This window comes from Lepisosteus oculatus, chromosome 11 (assembly GCF_040954835.1).
Source record: "Lepisosteus oculatus isolate fLepOcu1 chromosome 11, fLepOcu1.hap2, whole genome shotgun sequence".
NCBI lineage: Eukaryota > Metazoa > Chordata > Actinopteri > Semionotiformes > Lepisosteidae > Lepisosteus > Lepisosteus oculatus.
Genome location: NC_090706.1, coordinates 36,257,570 through 36,280,351, shown reverse-complemented (window position 1 = coordinate 36,280,351; position 22,782 = coordinate 36,257,570). Strand labels below are relative to the sequence as shown.

The 22,782-nt window shown below is 39.0% G+C and overlaps 2 protein-coding genes across 3 annotated transcripts; one reads left to right on the top strand and one right to left on the bottom strand.

Annotated features, from left to right (window-relative positions):
- The first annotated feature begins 427 nt into the window (after positions 1 to 427).
- On the top strand, positions 428 to 7,505 carry LOC102695003 (platelet-derived growth factor receptor-like protein). The gene is made up of 6 exons (XM_006632044.3): positions 428 to 702; positions 1,220 to 1,553; positions 2,020 to 2,171; positions 3,162 to 3,455; positions 4,786 to 4,925; positions 5,567 to 7,505. Exons 1-6 carry the CDS (start codon positions 645 to 647, stop codon positions 5,780 to 5,782), a joined length of 1,194 nt encoding a protein of 397 aa, XP_006632107.1. The 5' UTR covers positions 428 to 644; the 3' UTR covers positions 5,783 to 7,505.
- Positions 2,924 to 18,880, bottom strand: ccdc69 (coiled-coil domain containing 69). 2 transcript variants are annotated; one of them, XR_011191191.1, is made up of 10 exons: positions 18,671 to 18,880; positions 14,847 to 14,913; positions 14,149 to 14,324; positions 12,840 to 12,927; positions 12,092 to 12,165; positions 11,596 to 11,697; positions 11,227 to 11,346; positions 10,716 to 10,813; positions 8,632 to 9,573; positions 2,924 to 3,522 (listed from the first exon to the last, which is right to left on the bottom strand). XR_011191191.1 is itself a non-coding variant. In XM_015349923.2 (9 exons), the coding sequence occupies exons 1-9, from the start codon at positions 18,719 to 18,721 to the stop codon at positions 9,405 to 9,407; spliced, it is 945 nt and encodes a 314-aa protein (XP_015205409.2). In that variant the 5' UTR covers positions 18,722 to 18,880; the 3' UTR covers positions 7,173 to 9,404. The 2 variants fall into 2 exon arrangements, 1 of the variants encoding a protein (XP_015205409.2); XM_015349923.2 differs by lacking the exon at positions 2,924 to 3,522 and having other exon boundaries at positions 7,173 to 9,573.
- Positions 18,881 to 22,782: the final 3,902 nt, after the last annotated feature.

Here is a 22,782-nt window from a genome sequence, read left to right as displayed (position 1 = left end):
CACTACAACAGTGACAATGAATTTTCCACACTATGTACTGCTGAACTAAATGTGAGATACAAGAGAAATGTCCACAAAATATTCTTTTTGGTCTATGGGGCATTAGAATTCATAACCTTATAGGAGGGAAATCAATAATGAATGAATTTAGTACATTTCCAATTAAATCAAAACATACCTTTGTCGTCTGAAATAATGTTGTAAGCCAAGGATAACTGAACTGACATAGCAGAAAGCAGGAATTTATCCTTGGAAAAAATGTTTAAAGAACTTCCTATATTAGAGACAATATGCATACTATGTTTCCAGGCTAGGTAGGCTCCTCTCTGTGCTTCTGATGTTGGGCAGGCTTGCCTTGCTTTCGATTGGCAGACTGGGCTTTGAATGGACTCTTTCAAGGCAGCCAGAGGAATGTGGGGTTAGTGTCACTCTCCTGTGAAAAGGAATTTGGTTTGAACTGGAAAACAGCTGAGCATTTGAGCTCTGTGCCTCCCCCCCACACTTTCTTGCTCTGCTGGGTCTCCTGACGGGCTGCTGTGAACTTTTTAATCTTTCACAGTAGCATTCGGCTCAAGCGCCAAAGAGAAATCGGCTTTTGAAGGCAAATAGAAGTGGTGCACGAACTCGGTGTAAATTTGTCAACCATGAAGCAGAGGCTGGTTTTAAGCATATTGGTGGTCACAACTTTGCTGCTGGAGTTTGGTGAGTTCTTCCATGGATACTAAGCTATAATGAAGTTGTCAATTTGTTTTCAAAAGATGCCTTTCAAAGATAATATCCTATCTTTGAATGCTTGTAGGGTACTTCTGTGTGTTAGGTGCATAGGTGGATCTAATGTACACATGGAAATTATGGTTGCATTGGTTGTGCTTAATTCAGGTTCCAATTGGATCCTATAATTTAAAGTCTAAATATAGAACTCATAATTTAATTCTACATTCCCTTCGATGGATGTGATAATTTTGCTGTGCTTGCAAAACCTGTGTGAACCATGTTTGGTTAATGTTGAAGACTGTTTTTCAAAACCTCATCACGTTGGCTTTTTCAGGTTTGCTTTTTGTTAACGGTTTCTGAACAAAAGTAGTAACAATCTCTTAACTCAAGTCTTCATTTGTAAACCCATCCAGGTAATGTCTGTTGTCTCCTAGCCAATACGACAACACAGTATTTACAAGGTTAGACGGTACTGTTTAAGGGTTGTGCCTGTGTCCCTCTGCAGTTAACAGCCAAAAAAATGAAGACAAGGATCCCAGGCTCACAACAGAGAAAAGGCCAAGGCAGAAAATCAAACCTGGAAAGGTTGTGGCAAAGAAGGCCAAAGCTGTCAAGCCAAAACTGAAGATTACACCCACGGTGAAAGTGACTCCGCCCCCAACAGCGCCCCCTGCTGCTCAGTCAGCCCTAACGCAGGTGCTAGAAAAGGGGAAGTTTCAGAAGGTAGGAGACACACTGACTGTGCAGGCAGGACACAACCTGGAGCTGAGGTGCAAAGGCAAGCCTGTCCAGTGGGCTGTCCCCTACTACCTGGAAGAGGAGGACGAAGGCAGGCTCAGGTAACCCACAAGCAAGCTGAGGTCCAGTTGACTCTCCAGACAGATAGGGGATGAATATTTTACCGGCACTTCTTTAAGTGCACAAGCATTTTCTTTACATACCTTACTTTGCATTTAAAAAACTGATTTTTCTTCAGTCTCAGTGATTCCTCTTACTGGCAAGGACAAGCTGCAATGGGGCACAGCATGCTTTACATCTGATTTCCATAATACAGGAAGTACAACCTTCCTTAGATACCATGGTAAATCAATGCAGATAAGCATAAAACACGTACAAGCTCATTGCAATTCCCTACGGTTTGTCTACTCATGGATGAAAATTAGCAACTAGCATGGCAGTGTAGTCTTAGCCGTATCCTGACCTACAAAGACAAAATATGTGAATGAAAATATTAGGGTGCCTGATTCTAAATTGCAGATGCTCAGGTTAGTGGTGCTACTCTGACAAATCTGTCTTTCCGGTCAGGATCGTTCAGCATGAAAGATACGGCACCCTGATTTTAGCCAATTCCACGGGCGCTGACACAGGAGAGTACACCTGTTACCCCATGTACTGTGAGGAGACAGACTGCAGAAGGGAGTATGACAGAGCTGCCAAAGTCTTCGTCTTTTTCCCAGGTAAATGCTCTGTACTCACTGTTGTTCTTTTTTATTACTATTGGATGAGCAGTACACTGGCATGATAATTAAAGCTACTTCCTCACAGTTCAAGGGTCTTGGGTTCTATTCTGAACGTGGGCTCTTGTGGTGTCTGCTGGCTGAGTTTGATTGGGTTTCTCTCCAGCGTCCCTTTCTCTGTGGTCCCGGTAGCCCATCCAGGGGACGAGCACTCATACAGTAGAAACCTTGTGCCATACTGTATACTTCCAGGGTAGGCTCCAGCACGCTGCGGCCCTCACAATGCATGTCTGAGCACATCTAACAAATGCCCATACTGCTGAATGGCTTTCAGTATTTCTCCTAAATGTCAGAGCTAGCTACATTGTGACTGATATATTTTTTACGTGTGAGTAGCAGTGCTATACATACAGTATGTTCAGTATTTATTAGCTGGATGATAGCATGGAACTTTTCACCGATTAGCAACCAAAATGTTCTTATCCTTTTGCAGCTCTTTCCCTGTGTGATCCCTTCTCTTTAATGCTATTTGATTCTGTTTGTTCAGTACGCAAAATTAGATAGGCCTAAAAGAGGGGCTGGTTTGCTGAAAATGAGGGGTGCACTTGTTTTGGGATCACTGTATCTTAAAGCAAGTACAAATTTGGCAATGTTGTTTTTCTAGGTGCAGAACTTCCGAGTTCACCGTCCCGTGCTACAGCACGACCTGCAATGTAACACTGACATCTGGTGGGCAAATACAACACAAGCTGTGGGCTCTCAAATTCATTTTAATTCATATTTAAATCTCCAATGTAAGCCAGTCCAAGACTGCACAACAACATCAGGGTGCTGGATAAAATATAGAAGGCTTGATTTCCGCACTGAGATAATTCGGTGAAGTGAAGTATGAACATAGGCAACAGATCTCAGGAACTAGCACTGCAAGACAAAGCTTTAAAAATAATTCCATGGCATCAGTGTTGGCGGCCAACCTCGCTTTTCTCCCAGATCCCCAGGAGCTGTTTGTGCCCTCGGCGGACTACTACGAAGTCCTACAGCTGCGCTCCAACCGGCCAACCACCCTGGCCTGTCAGGTGACGTCCCCGCTGGCCACGGTCACGCTGCACCGGGAGTTTCCCCCCGAGGAGCTGAAGGTGGACGGGGTCGAGATCTCCTTCGACGTGAAGAAGGGCTTCACCATCCACCGGCCCAAACCCCACCACGCCGGCTCCCTTTTCTGCCTGGCCAGCTACCGTGGGCTTCGCCAGACGTCCATCAAGTACATGCTCATTTACGTCAACTGTAAGTGCGGGTCTTTTTCGTGACGCATATCCCTCTGTTCCTGGGCACGTTTTGTAGGAACGTGAAACTAAAAACATATTAGAACATATTGCATATTACAAAAACAATATAATACATATTAGAAAAAAAACCCAATTGGTTCGGGGAGGTAGCATGATGCTGTTGTAGTGCTGTTGTATTTAAACCGACTTACAGTTTACATTTACAATCCTCAGTTTCTCTTTCTTTTCTGCGTATATTGTAGTTAACACACAGTTGGTTTGGCCGGACCAGTCTGGGTAATATGCTTTACTCAAGGGTACAACAGCACGGTCCCCACCCAGATCTGAGCCCACAGTTTTGTATGACTGCTCAAGAAATTAAAAGCCAGCAGCCATATCACCTTGCAACTCACAACTGGCAACTCTCTGAAGCTCAGCAGGTGTGAGGCTGGTCAGCACCTGGATGAGAGACCTCCTGGAAAAGCTAAGGTTACTGCTGGAAAAAGTGTCTGTGGGGCCAGCAGGGGGTGCTCATCCTGCGGTCTAAGTGAAGGCCTAATGCCCCAGTATAGTGACGGGGACATCATAATGTTAACAGGTGTCGTCCTTTGGCTGAGATGTAAAACCAAGGGCCTGATTCTCTGTGAAAAATCCCAAGGTGTTTCTCGAAAAGAGTAGGGGTTTTACCCTAGCGTCCTGGTCAAATTTCCCATTGGCCTTTACCAGTCATGGCCTCCTAATTATCTATAAACTGGCTTCATCACTCTGCTCTCCCCCCACTGATAGCTGATGTGTGGTGAGTGCTGTCACATCATCCAGGTGGGGCTGCACACTGGTGGTGATGGAGGGGATCCACATTACCTGTAAAGCAGTTTGAGTGGGGTGTCCATAAACATCTTATATACTGTAAGTGTAAGGAACTATTATTATTAAAAGGTCACAGTAAACTGAGGCGTGATGGAGCTGATCGAAAATTGCTACTTAGTCGTTTCCAAAAATAACATTTTCTGTTCGTACAGTTACAATGCTTTGACATGACAGTTCACATACCGCACATCACAAAACAAAATCAAGATACAGATAATATTTTCCTAAATTAAGAAAAGCTACATACAATCTGGATGTTCAGAATTATTTTACCTGTGCTAGTTCCCACGCCATAGCAGAAATTAACTTTCATTAGACATTGCCTCAGGTTACTTAGCTGATTTATGTGTTGGACTGTGAAATTCAATTACCCAGCTACACAGAAAGCCCTGTGTTTAAGGATTACAGCTCGTAAGGCCGGCAGCTTACAGGCCCCAAATGCAATGAAAACAGGAAGTAAAGTGTGGCCTGTTTCTTGTTAGACCCTGTCTCCGCCCCCTCTCCTGTGATTCATGCCTCGTCTACTTCGGTCCACGTTGGGGAGAATCTGCAGGTGACCTGCTCCGTGCTTGGAGAGGCAGACATTGCCATCGATTTCACTTGGGAATACCCTGGACAAAAGGTACTGTACACTGCCAATAGCCTTTTCATCATGGGACAGTTGCCTAAAATGTCACCTTTGCGAAAGGAAAAATGTCATTGTGGGCATGGCTGATACAGTGTCACTCCCACCAGCACCTGTCCATTATATATTGCTCCACTACTAAGAGCTGTTTAGTCAGAAATTAGTCAACAGCAAGCAAGTTGAGGGGAGGCTGCATGAACATCTGTGTGCTGAGGTTGCTAGACACAGTAACCTTGAAGTAGGGTACTTTTTGACACTCGGTACCAACCAAAGAAATAGCTTGTGGTCAAGCAAGACCATATTACTCTAGGATCAGGGCTGGGAACTGCTGTCCTAGGACATACTGTAGGTGAAAGGAGACCCAATTACATCACGTATAATTTCCATAATGACTCAAGAATGGTAATCAGTGGCAGAACATGATTGCAGGGCCCACGTGCAAATACTTAGACCGCACTAGCTGCACTGTCTATAGCTCTAATAGGAAAACAACCCACAAGACTGAATCATTCACTGTCATGTGGGTGACCTCAGCAATGATTAGGGCCATGTTCTCACTGACTCAGCTGATCCGCCAAAATCATATGAAGTGCCAGTTGGCACCTCTGACGCACAACTTCCTTTGTTGAACTGCTCAGATTGGCAGGCCGCTGTACACTCAGGACGCCACGCACACGGCGCGCTCAGGAGGACAGGCCCGACAGCGCTCCGAGACCGTTCTCTTGGTGGACGAGGTGAGAGCAGTGGACCAGGGAACCTACAGCTGCACCGCGCAGAACCTGGAAGGGTCCACTACAGTCTCCACAAGCGTGACTGTGCTGCCTGCTCGCACTGCCAGATCCAGACACCGCTGAACTCAACGTTCCCGGCCTGGATACGAAGCAGAGACAGCTCTGGTCAAACAGCTGTGGCTGTTTACTTAAATGTGATATATATAAATGCTGTAGTACCAGTACTCTGCACTGCCATGAGGGTTTATGGATGGCAGGTAGTATTGCAGAAAAACTTTCAGAGTAGAAAACGGAGATGGATATAGTGATCTTTAATGGCAGCTGCTGCACTGACAATGACAATGTTGCGTTTGGAAATAAACTAAACAAATAGCTTTCTTAGTTTATTCAGCAGGTTCACTGTGTATAGTTTCAATATACTGTATGATGAACGTGTTTTATTTCTAAACAATGGTGAGGAAATTAGATTTGACCTGCATAGTATCATTGATTGGACAGTTTTGGATTTTTAGCCCAGTCCAGCATATTTGATGAAAATAATTTGAATAATATTTACTGTTAAATTACAGTGTACTTCAGGAAAACATAAAAAAAAAGTTATTTTTACAATATTTTAGACTTTTTATATATGTAAACCAAAACATGCTATATTTTTTTTTTATGAAGGGGGACACAGCACCAAAAATTCTGTACATAATTCAGCCTAATATAGAACGTTCTTTCACGTGGTTTGTATATGAATAAAAATCAAAGTATGGTCTAAGTAATTTATGCTGTAAATATTTTAAAACAATTCAAAACATGAATCTGATGGCTACCAGTATAAAATGTTATTCTAAAGCATTTTTATCAAGTTCTCAAATTTTACCTTCTCTGATCTTTTACAGAAAAAGTAAGCACTAGAAATAAACAGAATAGCTACATTCATGCATGGAACAGTTTAATCTTGTATCTCACCTTTTTTTCTATTTCAAACATGCAACAAAGTTAATAGGCCCATATAAAGTCAAAACATTGACCCAACTGCCAAGTCACAAGTTCCAAACCCAGTAATTAATTGTGTCTTTGTGTTTGCCAGAGGTTTGTCAGAGCTTTATTTCATGTGCAATTTCAACATGAATTTGGCACTTGGATAGCAGGCTGAAGTTTTGATTTTACCCAGTTCTAAGTTAAGCATTATTAATCTACAAGGAGATACATACTGCCATTGATGTAAGAAGTATTACCAACACTTAAATATTTAATGTATTACTGCTGTGTGTAAACACTACTATTTCTTGACTGCAAGTATGACAACATGGGAAAGTTTTGGGAAAGCCTGTTTGTTGTTTTAGCAACTACCTGATCCTAGCACTTCATCCAGCTTCTTGAAAGGAACTGGGAAAACATTGCAAAAAGGGCATGCTTGGAAAGCTTTCTTCTTTAAATCACACAGCACCCCCAGTGGTACTTAATTGACAGGTAAGCCTTTGTCCAGACGTAAGCTGAAAACCATTACGCTCATACACTTGCGAAATTCTTGACGATGTTTATTTTCCCCTTGACAAGTTGTCAGTTAAAATGAAAAAGAAAACTATGTTTCTATGGCATGAGTTCAACACATCCAGAAGAGTGGTTTAGATAGCACCTGTACTGGGGAAAAAGGCTAACAGTACAGCAACTCGCATAAAATAAAGGTGTGTATTGCTTTACCAGCTATAGTAACAATAGCTAACAGCTGCACACAATTCTATGAATTAACACTGCCAACTACATTTCAGCTATAATACATACAGTCCTGTGATAATAACAGGTTCATTTTCAAAGCTTTTTGCTCTATACCAAAACAATGTCCTCCTCACTTGCTGAAATGGGACATTATAGGCATAAGAAAAATACAGGCACAAGTAGAAGAAATTATTTTTTTTCCCACTTAAACCGTTCTGAAAAAAATAAGAGTGTATCTGAAATGATAAGGACATTGTTTTTAGCAATAGTGAAAAAGCTTTGAAGTGCTCCAGTTACTTGTTTTTATGGCACCACAATCATACATCATACGTCAGCTGTTGCTTCTAAATCGGATAGGATCTATTTAAAACGATACCTAGATATAAGTTAGACATATCTTCTAACACACACTACTCGCACTTTTGCACTTAGCATTTGTGAAATAATTTCAAAACAGTGCTCCACAGAAACGAACCATAGAAAACAAAATGGCAAGAAAAAAAATGCACGTACATTTTAAAAGTGCTTTCTATATACACATTCTCACCCCATTAAAATCAAATAAAAGCAAATAAAAACAGATAAAAACACTGGTTAAAAAGTGCCCGTGTGCATCTGAATACCTCGTGCAGTTTCAGATTTCCTAAGGTTTGTTAAAATATGTGTGCTTAGCTCTTTTTTTTTTTATAACCAAAGATGCCAGTACAGTATTGATTTGTTTTTGTTAGCCATAGTGTTTTGGTCTTTTGTGGGGAAGAAATTTAAATGCTGTGACATTTCTCCCAGGTGTGAATAAAAGTAATGAAGTACACAGAAGGTGTTCAAAAAGCGTATCTGCTGCTTATCAGACTTCTTAGGCTGAAATTAAAGCTTTGAAACCAAAGATCCAGCTACAGATTACATAATTACTGACATTTGTCCCCATCAAGGTACTTACTGTTTACTATGTTGTAACCTTCATATAATCTAATCTTATATAAATGATGAAATGTTACTCCCAAATGAGTCAAAATATTACTTACAGTTGATTTCAAAAGAGGTAACAGTTGACAAAAAGAATAATACTTGAGACAAAAAACAAAAGATAAAAATGTTTTTGAACCTACATTGATTTGTCGAACTATGACAAGCACTAGTGAAAGACAACAGATGCAAAGAAACACATTTATCATAAGAGAAAAATGATCAACACAACTGAGATGGTGACTGTCTGCTGTTACTGTTACCAGCACGATACAAAGTCATATATTAAAACATTCACTTACCTGGAAGTAGTAAATAAGGCTATTGGCTCTTCGATTGGAAATAAAAATAAAATGTGAAGGGAAAGCAGGCATGCTTTCCACTCTTATAGGCACAGTTTGACCATGAGGTAAAAACAAAATTCTGTTGACTAGTAGTATTTTGGGTTATTTTCCTAAAAGAAAAAGCAGCACTAAAAACAATCCTGAAATTCAGCTTTCTAGATGGTGATGTCATCCTATACAGTGCATTTACTGATTTATGTAGATCAAAGATTTCGTAATCAGTTTTTTTCAAGATTTCCTTGTCAAGGAAAGCCCTGTGCATGTTTTGAAGTGAGATGCTGCAAAATGTGTGGCTTCCATCTCAAGGTCCACTAAAAAAAAATAGAGAATCAAACTGAAACACACCTTTCCGTTTTGTGCTGCAATATAGATGATGAAATCCATCAGAGTTCAAAATGGTTTGCAACACGCATCAGAAAGGTTACAGTCAAAAATCAATTCCCAAGCTGTTCTGCTTTTGACTACTCATCGGAAGCTCCTGAAGACATTTGTCACATTATAGCAAGGGCAGACGTTGAGCAGTTTAGGAAGACTGCCAGAAAGTTGTCCACTTGAAACGTTACGGACATGAGGATTTAACGAATGGCTTGAGCCAAAGCCAAGGTGAAAGGACACTTTCAGCATTTTCCCGAGATATTCGGGATCAGGTCGCAGAAAGAGGAGACTTCTCCTCACTCAGCCAGGGCAGTTCCTCTTGAGAAGAGTGATCTCATAACCTCAGTGTGATGTGGTCACCTTGGGGAGAGTTCAGGGGTGAAAGGTGACACATGAAAGGTGGGCGGGGAGTCTCCGTTGACCAGTCTGTAGAGCAGCTCTTCTTTCTCTTGGTTCAGCCTCTGACTCAGAAGGGACTCCTTCTCCAGTGACTCCTGTAGCCTGGCATGCTCGCGAGACAGCTCCCTGAAATGCAATTGAACATAGACCAAAGTTGTGACAAAATTTACAACATTAAAGTAAACACATGAATGATACGTTAAGGTTCATCCCACATTCTTTCCTACCTGTATCTTGTGCTCAACCCATTTCTTATACTTATTTTATTTTTAATAAGTATAAGAAATTAGTCCATGTCAAAGCAGTCCAACGTAGTCCAACCATTAATGAGTACAGTATTATAAAACATACTGTCACTAACTTTCTAATACCTTTCTGATTTCTGCATAACCCACTCTGCACTCTGATCCTGAAAAAGGCTTTCAACTTTTTTTGAGAGAGAACTGCAAATTAAAATTGATCAATTCTTGTTTCCCTCTTTTTTTTTGTGCTCCACACAACTCTGTGCTTTCGTCTGTTTCATTTTGTTTGATGCTTCTTCTCCTGTTGAAGTGCTAACAGTTTTATGGAAAGTAGCTCCTGAAAATCAACTTTTAGCTATGACATTGATTAGTACCATCTACCGTCCTGGAGCCATGCTTAAAGTCTGCTGCACTCAAGTCTGTGCCAATACTTGATAGTTATTCACAACACCCTCTTTTTCAAGCTTGAATTATCATTTCAGAAGCAATTTTACATTCATGGTTTGGCAGAATGGGAAAAAATATCCTAAAGAGAAACAAGAAATAAGATCGAGAAGACACAAATAGGTTGTGAAATGAGAAGAGCTGAAAACAGTGTTTTCAGAGAAGGGATAGTAAAAACTACACTCAGATAAAAAGAGTAGCATACATTTCTTGTTAAAAGCCCAGCATTCACAAATTGCTGTCAATCCTCAATGTCATGCTTTTCCTTTGAAAAACAAGCTGATAATCCTGATGCAGTACTCTGTCATTCAAAGGATGTTGGATCTACAGTATATTGAATTTTGTTTGTTGACCATACAAGGAAATATGCACTCATTAGGATTAGTCTGAAGTCAGGAAAAAATAAATAGGCAAAAAAGACATACAAAACATGATTTAGATACAGTACATGCATGTACCAACATGGATGAACAATAACACGCACATAGTAAGAAACTATTTCTAAAAAATGTCAGACAACACCATAAGTAACCAATCTTTGAATTCTCTAGCAATAAGAGAATCAGAATAAAATGATTTTACTGTATTAAGGTCTGATGTTTCTCCATTCTGAGCCTCAGGTCCTCATTCTGCTGAAGCAAGTTCTTCACTCTGTCCTCCAGAGACAGGTTCTTCTCAGCCTGAAAAAAAATGTAGAACTAGAGTTACCTGAGAGTTCCTGTTTCTAACCTTTAAAATATATATACTGTGCATCTTGCATTGACAACTTCCTCTTTCTTTGCTAGGCACTAGGTGAATGGGGGCTTCTCAGCAGGTGTATGAACAAACATCAGGCTCTTTGTCCAATTTAGAAAAAGTTTAGAAGAAATTAACTTTTCAGTAAAATTAATATTATAAAGTAGATGAAGATAAACTAAAAAAGAATATCCCTTCCTATACAATCTATAGATTAACCACACCTTTAAATTTGGCAAAACTGTGGTGGTGGATAATGAATAATGAATGAAGGTGCATGGAAGAAGAATACAGGATAATATGGATTGTGATTTGAGGAAAGTCAAGCTTGTCCAGCTCTTTTTACTCCAGCTCCTACCAGGGCTTCCATTTGGAGTAGCTTTTTGCTAAAGTTCTGGATGCGTTCGTTTTTCATTTCAATCACAAAAAGCAAGCTGTTCAGTTCCTGCTCCCAGAAAGAACCCGGGCTGCCATGATCCTGAGGAACGACAACAGGGATAAGGTAAGATGCACAATAAGAACAACTCAAAAGTGACCAGAATGCAACTGAATGCTAACTACAATCATGCTCCATCACAGTGGGGGAAAATTTCATAACTGCGAATGTAACAGAAAGCCATTCTACTGCATTACAGAGTGCTCTTTCAGAAAACCAGAAGAAAAAAAAAACAATTATTAACTTAAATTGGGCCATGACAAACCAGGTGACCCCTCCAAAATGCATTACCTTAATATTTCGTTGCAGATCTCTGGTCAGGACTGACTCCTTCACTCTTTGTTTCAACTCATTGAAAACCTGCAGTTCAGCCGTCAGAACATCAACTTTGCCCTGCAAACAGTTCAAGGTGCAAAGAATAAAAATATCTGCCTTCCAATGATGTCCTTCCTCCCTGTGACATCCTATGTGAAGCTGGGAAATTACAAAACCCCATCTCTTGCCCAAAGTTGTCCAGACAGGAAAAACGTGTGAGACTGCTCCCCCTGGTGGTGATGAGATTGAAATACATGGACCCACCCCCTACCCTATGAGCTCTAATTCCAGAAATCAGGAAGTGCAAGAGTGTGGTTAGTTATCCAAATGACACAGAAGCCAACTTGACTGATAATTTCTGGTGTGGTACTATCAAGCAACACAAAGTGATGCATGTCTTTATGAAGATGCCCTTATTTTGGCGATAGAATGTGGTGTACTGTATAGTAGAATCCTGAAAAGTGTAAACTACCTGCAAGGAAGCCTCTGTTTCCTTGAAATTGTCTGTCAAAGTTTTCTTCTCTTGGGAGTGCAATTTCTGCAGCTCTGTGCAAAATAAAGATCAGGGAAATACTTAATTCAGTCTTCATTCATTCCGCAGAGAAATGCCCACAGAGTAAATTTCACTGTCATTTTCTTAAGCAGGGTTTAACACAACATATTCTGATGAAAAATAATTGAATGCAGTAATATTATAAACAAGGTGGGTAGCTGCGTCAGCATGCGTAGGCTGCAAAGGAACAAGTAATAGGTTTATTCCATGCTGAAAAAAAGAAGAAAGAGAACACAACGTTTCGGCCGTGGAGCTTCTTCAGGTTGACACCTGAAGAAGGCTCCACGGCCGAAACGTTGTGTTCTCTTTCTTCTTTTTTTCAGCATGGAATAAACCTATTACATATTATAAACAATACACATTTCCAAGTAGTGCACTTATTTTCCCATGCCAGTTATCCATCTCCATCATATACTGTATGCATAATTTACCATTGCTCTCTATATTGTATACATATATTTTATAAATTGAAACTTGCAGGTTTTGTTCAGTGTTTAACACAGTTCTGTAGACTATTCTTATGACTAAATCTAAGCAAAGAGAAACTTCTATATTAACAGTGTGCAAGCAAACATATACTCATCATCCAAGTTTCACTTATTGTATGAGATCATTGGTCAACATTCCCTTAGTCTACAGTACGTTAAATAAAAACCAAGACTCTCACCTTCAGTTTTGTTTGTGTGCTCTTCTGTGATGCATTTAATTTTGTCATCAAAACTCGCATTCAATTCCACAGATGTTTCAGTTTTAATCTAAAATGAGAGAGGTTGAGATTTGTGAGCCAATACAGTTGCTCAGATAGGCTGAATGCTCAAAATCTTTTTTGGGTGGAAAATAAGGCAAGAAAATGCCGTAACATTCAGACCCTGCAGCCCAGGCAGGGTCATAGAATAAACAATCAAACAAAGAACAAAATACAAACAATATACATCATCATCAGTGAGCATGTCACTCAGGTAGCTTCACAATTGATTTCTGCTTTCTGCATCAACTAACTGCAATGCTTTCTACTGTGCCTTTCTGAAAATGTAATCCCGTTTTCTTTATACGTAAAAATAAAAATCTTTTATTAATACAGGTCTTTCTTCAGTGACCTGAAGTTCTTTTAAAACAATGTTCCTGGGAAGACATGCCAGGGCAAATGGCTCCAAACAGTAACACTGAGAACCAAAAGGAAGTGTATAAAAAGGCGTTGTTCCTACCTGTTCTGTAATGACAAAGCATGGCTTATTAATTCAGATTCACACGGGTAATTACTTATTACTTTTCATTACTATGCTTGTTTAGATATTTGTACCTGTTGTACTTAAATTATGTGAAACATTAAACTGCCTATTCTTGAAGGCTCACATTAAACAGTTTATAATTGGACGTAGAAGCATAAGCTCATTTTGTTCCAAAGAGCAAGGGAAAAATAAAATAAAAATATGAATAATTAAATAAACTATTCTTTATGATCAAAGTGACCAGTGCAATGTTAAAAATGATAGCACTACTGTCTTTAGTTCATGAATGCAACAGACTCACAACTGGCATCCCACTGAAGCTAAGCAGGTGTGAGCCTGGTCAGTACCTGGATGGAGACCTCCTGGGAAAAACTAAGTGGGGCCAGAAGGGGGTGCTCACCCTTCGGTCTATGTGGTTCCTAATGCCCCAGTATAGTGATGGGGACACTATACTTTAAAAAGGTGTCCTCCTTCAGATGAGACGTAAAACCGAGGTCCTGATTCTCTGTGGTCATTATAAATCCCAGGGTGTTTCTCGAAAAGAGTAACCCAGGTGTCCTGGACAAATTTCCCCCTTGGCCTTTACCAATCATGGCCTCTTAATAATCAGAACCATCACAGATGTTTATTCTGTGGTGTGCTTAGTAACGTTTTTGGCCTTTCCAGCTTAAGAGTAGCCTTTAGCCGATCACATTAACGCTTCCAAGCTTCACTAGCATTAGAAAGGTCAAATTAGTTGAGGGATACCTTTGCAGTGATCTCCTCCACGAGCCTCTCTATTGCCTCCTGGTGGGCCTTCAGCAGTTCCTCTCTCTCTGAGGTCCAAGTGCCCTTAAGTGTCTCCCTGAGACTCTCCAGCTCCCACTCGTGCTGTTCCTTGAGCTTCTCCAGAGCCAAGCCCGCATCCTTCTGCAAGCACTGATCTGGGAGAGACATCACAACTTTGGCGTGAGAAGAGGTCCAACTTCACCATTAGCAACTATGAAAAATCTCACCAGAACGTGCTTCATTCTGCTGAACTACGAGAGGTTTACAGAATACGTGACCAAGACATAGCCAGTGGAGGAAGATCAGCTTACACACCCACAATCAAAGACCACATTTAGCACCGTCTTTGTATGAATGGAAACAAAATATCAAAGCCTGCTTTGATCACTTTTTGGGAAAATAAATTAGAATGATTGAAAAGGCTTGAAACAGTCTTATTCTTAAAGACTCTGAAATCAGACTCCAGGATATTGTAGAACTATTCATTTTTCTGCAAAATTTACTCTGGCCTTTTAATGTTATACTGCAAATAGCAACTATTTCAGTGCTGGGAAATACATTTAAGATATCCTCTATAAGACATAGAATAGATAATACCATGTGTGTGTAATTTTATGAGAAACATACATCTCTTGCTAGTCTTGAAGAAAAAATATATAAAGCAGGAAACCACTTACCACATCCATCCTGAAGGTTATTCAGCTCTTTTGACAATTTCACCTGTTCTTTAGCTGCATTTTTTCTCTAGAAGAAATTTAAGAACAGTGCTTGAGTTAAGATTTGTTGTTTTATTGTTTGCTACAGTTGTTTTCATGTCGAAGACATTTAAGGAGTTTCACATACTGTATGTATCTGACATGAACTCTGTCAAACAGGCAATCCTTAATCTGCTGTGCAAGAGAGACAGAATATAGTTTTTCATCCATACATCCATTTCTTTCTTTTAAGAGTGGGACTATAAGGGTGAGGCAGCTTCAAGCAGTGAAGTCAGACTCTTACGATCAGTGAAATTATGTTGGTTTATTCTCATTGCCCAGTACTGACACACCAAAAAATATTACAATCCTGGACACTGATGGGAACATGACTAATGACACAAATCTCAAGGCACTTAATCCAACTATAATGCTTATCTGCGGATCACCATCCACTCAACAAAAAAACACAGTGCAAACACAATTTTACTTTTCAGTGCCACTCACAGTTAATGACTCACTTGCCCCTAGCTCTTTGCTCTTCTTATGTAAACAATACATTTTTTAATGAGTTAAAATATATTTTGTTTAAAATACTCGCCTAAACTGCAATTAATCATTGCCCTGCTGGCTTTACACAGTGTTTAGAACGGTGAAATACAAAGTATAACATTTCAAAATCCACAGGCTGTCTGGCTTGAATGGTCAAATTTAAAGGAACATACAATTTCCCACTTATAGCTGGAAGATTGGTTCTTCACATGCCCTTGGTCTCAGCATCAATATACCTAAACAAGCTGAGCAGCATGATAGAGTATACTGCTTGTTGGTTTGCTATTCCTAACTAATTGAATATTGTATAATTGTATGACTACAATTTAAGCCTGTAGTAAAAGGCTGGTGCATTTTACTGCTTAGCAGCTATTAATGTGGTCTTTATTTTTTATATTTGTATGACTATTTATGACTTTCATACATGTGAGGCTGCTTGGCTTATTTTCACTAAGAAACCCTAAACATCTTTAATCTTAACTATAGAAAGTAGGCTAGCTGATGTTTATGGATTTTTTTTAACAGAATCTGCATCCTGTTTCTATATGACAGGAAGTGGTGGTCGGTGCACTATTCAAGGTAACAAATCAGCATTCAGCACAAAGTTTCAAACGACAGGAAACAGTGTTGTACACCTACCATATACGGGTTGAACTATAAAAAGCAAATTTGCCTAGAATTTTGCACTGGCACCAAAATGTGAAACGTAAATAAACACTTTGTAACAATTCACACGTGCACAATACTTAGTTGAAAGCAGTTCTTTAAATTAGACTACAATACAGATGCAATACAATACTTACAGAAATCACCCACTTCAAGAGTTTTAACATTCATGAAGCTGTGATCTGCTTCTTCAAACATAATGCAAAATACAAACAAAATTTAAAACAAAGATCTGAAATTCACAGGAAAAATACTGAGTAGCTTTTGGCACTTTGAAATTCTCTCTTTCTGCTTAGTATTAAGCCATGTTTTTAAAGCTTTTGACCGTTTTTCATGTTCGACCCTTAATCATAGAAGGTTCTTAAAGAACTGCATCTATTTTTTACTCTAAGACCATTACAATAAACTTTCATAACACACTGCCAAAATAGGCCAAGAACTATCAGCAGCATCATTAAAATGCCAAACACCCTGTCAGCCTGTGCTCTGAATGTTGCCCTCTGTGGAATTGAGGCTAGAGCACCATTATGACATCGACTGAAGAAGCTGTGCCACACATTAGCAAAGTGTGTCCATGAAGGCTGAAGGTACAGTAGAGGCAGGAAAGGTGTCACCTCTCAAGTACCAGCAGTCCATACACCTTTCAAGAAAGCTATTATTTTTGTTAGAGGAACTTTAGATTTGTTCACCACTTTTAAACAGGCACTATGAGAATACATAGTAAAACAAATACAAATAATAACATACTCATCATTAGCTACCAAGTTTCAAAATGTAACTGCCTTTTACTAGAGACTCAAATCATAGTAATACAATAAGTAATCACAAACTATCAAGCAAAAAATATTAAGTTTAAAAACATTTGCAAAACAGCGATCAGTTGACTGAAACAGTAAGTAACAACACATATGCATATCTATATTCATAAACAGTACCATAAAATGCAATTTTAGACATATATCAAATGTGTTACAAACATTATACTCCTTAAGACATAAAATGACATTTTATTTTTTTACTAAAGGAAAGTATGGTTTAATATATGGAATTTCTTATATAAAAACAATACACTGTATATATTAGGCCTATTTTTCTATGGTTTGGTAAATCAGGTGATTCATAATTAAAAAACTAAATTAAAACAAACTACATGTACAGCACATCTAAACTTCATTAGACATAATTTTCACTTAGAGCTTTCAAAAACAGCTTGCAACGTCTACGAGATTTAGTCATTATAAAAAGAGGATATATTTTGAGAACCAAACCACCTCAAAGACTTCTTTCTGTCTTTTTTTTAAGTATTTTATGTATCAAATGTTGTGAAAAAAAACTGTTAAGAGGAATAAAGCACCTCTGGATAGACTTCAGCTTTAATTAAAACCAGATAATGATCTGACCTCTACATTAAAACCAGCTACGGGAACATTTTTAATGAAATGAGTTTCTAGGGTCTGAAAGGCTTATTAACACGGGCTGCATTCAATTAGTCTGACCAACATCCTGTTAAATGAACACAGTGTACAGCATGCAGCATCAGACCCCTTGACAGCCAGCAAGGCTGTAATGACCAACAAAAGTTTTCTTCAGACCTGCTGAAGTCCACCCAAAAATATCACCGATCTTAATGATATGGTTAAAAATATCTGTCTCACAGGAATGAGGATGTTATCTGGCAATTTGCCTTTACTGATGTCAGCCTTGTATTTTACATATTGTACTTGCAGTATGCGTACGACATATGTCATATACTGTATGTGAGGTTGCACAGCAAAAAGCAGCTAACAGTGACTTTGGACAAAAAAAAAACTGATAAATCTAAACAGACAGAAAGTGTATGCAGTTATTCTGACAACTGTTGTTTGTAATTGTGAGCCATACTGTACTTCACACATACCATGTTAAAACTGAAGGTACCAATACCGACATATGCAAACAAATAATTTAATTAACCTGGCAAAAAGGGGGAAATGACTAATATGACACGGCTTTATGAGTGTACTCCTGAGAAACATACATTTCCGAATTTCAGACGATAGTGCAGTAATTCACAAAGTGGTTTCCTTTTTAACCGTTACCTGCTTCCCGGACACTAAAATGGGGGAAAAAGGGTAATTTATTTTTTGTTATAGCACTTGAACCTTTTGTCATACTGAGAGCAGCCTCCTACGTGAGTACTTATATTGACATTAAAAGCTGTTGTTTTTTGTGTGTGAAATGATTGCTTGAGATCAATTCTCTCTTAAATGTATCGAGATAATACTAATAACCGTGGTGATGTGAGAAAGTGAACACGCTTAGAAAATGTCACATCTGTTGCCCATCAAAACTTCATGCAAAGTTTCACAGCCGGCTAATAACGTCTTCTGAAACAATAAAGCTTTCGAGACCTAATTAATGTAAACTAATCCAAAAAACTGCACATGGTTAAGAATGATTAAAAACCGAAGACTGTCTTACGCGTTCTGGAGTTTTGTATTAATTCTGGAATCCAGAACACTATTTCATTTCCTGTAGTTCTACTCCTCACTATAGTTCCCAATTTTAAATGTAGATATTTTACAACAAACAAAACACATTTGATCTACCTTTTTCTTCCGAAGTCCTCTACAGCACCCTCGGCTCGTAGCGGCACCCATACCTGCTCGCCGCCTTTCTACTGTTTTGTAGTCAAACTCGCCAGTTTTATTCGGCTACGGCGTTTGTTGACAGAGCACAATTAGCCCACAACTTCTCCACTATCTTTTAAAAACTCGAAGTCGAGACATAGGAGTATAATCTCCTGGCCAGGACTACCATAATCTCTAGAATACGTGCGCCACTACTTTTCTGAGCAATCCTTGCTTGTAAATATATCCTAATAACATTTGCTAACCAGTTCAGAACTTTTTAAAATACTGCATTGCATGTCCAGTGATAATAATCCATTGTGTTTCCTTTTGACAATAATAAATCGGCAATAGACATCCTAGTGGATTTTAACAGAAAAGGTTCTCTTCTGCAGCCAACTGATCTACAGTTTAAATTTTAATTTATGAAAATAATTTAGTTTTATGTTTTACAGGAGATGACAGTTAACAAACATATACATTGTAGCAATAAAAACTCTATTTATATATTTGGTAAGGGTTGTCAAATAATACTATTCAGCATCAACAACTAGCCAGAGCTAGTCAGACCTAGGTAAGATTGGTCTTCTGATCAGTGCTGGCTTAAAATGATCAAGGAAAACCAGACTGCTGCTGAAAAGTGGTGTTGGTAGACCAGTATTTGGCACACGTTGATGCCAGAATTTCCAAACCAGTGCACCAGTGTCATGACCAGGGACATTGTGCTATACAAGGTGCCATTCATTGGAAGAGATACTAAACTGGGAATCCGCCAGCTAATTCAGATCTCATTACAGAAGTAAAAAAAATAAGGATGTTAACTCTGATATCCAGCTAAATTCCACCCTGAGTTTGCACAGCAAACTGGTCTCCCTAACGTTTTGCATGCTGGAATTATGTGATGGGTGAAGGTCTCCTCCTGTGTATAAAATTATTTGGGATAAAATGCACTAAATGCTGGGAATTATTAGAAATTGTTATATTGTGATTTCGTATTTACAAAAAATCATCTCAAACTCAGCTCTTGTTATAATTTCTCTATACTCATAAACACCTGAAACCTATATATTAAAACAATGCACAAAAAAGTTTTTCAAACTACTACTATCACAGCAAAAAAAAAAAAAAACTAAAACAAGCTTTGTTATCTGTAGGACAGACACACAGAAGAATCTAAAGTCCTTGTCCACCGTTCTGTGGGAACCGATACAGCCTGGTGTATGATGCATGTAAAGTTTTTTTTATGTCTTTCTCTTCTGTGTATTACGGTAGCTTGTCCCCATAGGTACAAGAAAGGGAGAACAGCTCTGTTATTCATGTACAGAAAACTGTTATGGTAACCAAACCTTATTACAACACATGTTTGTCATGAAATATTACCTTTTCAAATCACAGACTTTCCTGGGGATTAGGTTTCATTGCAAAACAAGGTCCTAAAAGGCTTGTTAAAGCTGCGCTGTGTGGTGAAAATGTTGATCTTTAGGGTGGAGTACAAATTATAAAGACCCTTATCTCCACCATTATCTCACCACAGCACCCACCTTTCTCTAGAGGGTCTGTAGTGCCTAGACCTACTGCAGGTGTTCATAGAGGATTTGGAATCTGACATGGCAAGATATCTGGAGAACGCACCAAAAAATGATGCTTTTGTTCAGAGTGAACTATTTCAGAATGAGCTATTTGCGTGAACTTCTTTGTACAGCCCGAGCTTGATAAAGTTCCTCACCAGGCACAGGCACTCAGCTGCAGTTGAAATGCTGTGAAGTAAAGAGCCAAATGACCTTCAACAGGGAATGCTGATTGGGAGCCTTAGGGGGTATGGGTGTCAGCAAGTCAGCTGTGGGTAATGTCATTCACAATCACAGAACAAGCCGTCCGGGATAATCTGGAGCACCATCACAACAACATCCCTCTCAGAACCTGCACAAGCTCCACTGGCAGAGCTGGGGCATGCTCCACTGGATAGCTATCAGAATTCTGTGCTGTGTATGAGTGAAGGAATCAGAGCCGTGACGCTGTTGGAGACTGGATCCATAGGCAGAGAACTGGGACTAAATTGCTTGCAGTGCCGTTACTTGAGTTATATAGTGTGGAAAGCTGTATCTCCATTACCTACATTATTCAGATTGCGGTCTGACTTAATTACGATGCAAAAGGAAACACAACATAAATATCAGTGATTTCTAAATTTTTAAGACACAAGGCATAGATAAGGTTTGTTTTATAATAATAATACTAATAAGCTTTATTTTGTATAGTTGCTTTAAAAGTGGCTTCTCAAAGCGCTTTTCAGAATGACAACAACAATAAAAAATCCACAAGATATGCACAATGAGAATACACAGTGAGAGGAGACAGTAGATGGGGGTACTGACTACAGTAGGAGCAGAGGGGTAAAGAACAGAACCAGTTAAGGAAAGGGGAAATGATATCCTTGGGGAAAAGGATGATGTACTGTATGATGATTTTGTAACGGATTACATGGAAAATAAATTACATCCATGTGTCACAGAGCTGGTTTCACAGACAACACATGCAACTTGTAAAAATGAAAAAAAAAAACACGTACCATTCTTTTCTCCAGTCTCCTAAGTGTTCTTCTCAGCTTATGTGATAAAGTAATAGTAACACAATGCTTCATGTTTTGTTATTATCATCAAAATGGCAATATTATTGTATGTATCTTTTGGTAATTGCAATACTGTTAACTTGTTAACTAAATGCTTGAACCTATCTAGGGCAAAGTGCATCTAAACTGGAGTCCAATTATTCTGGGTATAAATCTCCTCATGGATCTAGTCATAAGAGGTCCCAGGGGAACCTGATCCACTGAGTTTAAACCAGGTCGTTTTTGTAAAAGCCATGCTATTTATAGGCCAATTCTAAGCCCTGATAAAAAAGATAATGACAGTTGTTCCTGGTAGCCAGATACGAACGGAAGAAATTTCCATGGTGCAGCAGCTGCTGAGAGTCTCAGTTACCAAAAATGGCTGAGCTCACCATCCACAGAGCAGCGAGCACTCTTCACAAAGAGGAGAGTCCTGCTCTGTGCTGACAGTCAGCCACTGTGTCCTTACAGCATATGACAAAACACACATCAAACCTGTCTTTTCTTGGCAAAGGGAGACTGGGGGAAAGTGTGGAATCAAAGCTGGCAGAGTCAGAGTCAGTGTATTTTGTATCCTGGCCTTTTCAGCCTCAATAGGATAACATGACAGCATTAATGATGTTAACGGTTTAATAAGAAGTTTAATCCCACACATTTTTTTTAAAAAAATGAAAAACATCTCTTTGGTTTAAAATATCTTGAGAATGTTACTGTGATATCATCACAAGGAGAAACAGAGTGTAAATTATGCATTACATCTAAACAGTTTAACTTTGCATTCAAATAGATATTAGACTTACTGTATGTAAATTCAGTAGACAGGAAAAGAATCACCAATATGATAAACTAACACAACTAGTCCAGAGCATGATTTTGCCATCTTTGCAGGTTGTTCATAGTTTTGTACTGTAAGTTTCATTTTTAATACAATTGACCACAGTTAGTTTTATTAGGACATTTGAGTACAGCCTATAATAAGCTCTACTGGCAGACAAACAATAATGCAATAGATTAGGTGCTACAAGCTACTGGCTAATACAGCTGATATGCGTAAGGTGATTTATGTTCAAAGCATTCTGTAATTTATTACAAATCTTATAAAATGCTAGTGATATATCCTCAGGGATACTGATGGGGAATTGGTTTCTAGCTCTTTTAAGAGAAACTTCAATATGCAGGTGTACACTAAGTATATGTTTTTAAACCTAATTCTCACTTTAAATCAAAATTGTTTAGAAGGCTTTGCAGATGTTTGATGCAGAGTTTTCAAAGTAACCAGAAATCTTTTTAGTGCAGTGATTTTGGCATTTTAACTAATACACAGGATTTGGCAATAGGTAAGAGAGACTGGATGAAATTTTGTAAAGTACAGATGCAGTTGTTTATAGCCAAGGAGTGGGCCTGCTGCCTTCAGCAATAAATGTGCTTAGTGTCACTGAGCACTTGAAAAGGCACCGCTTACCCCCTCCCCAGACTAAGATAA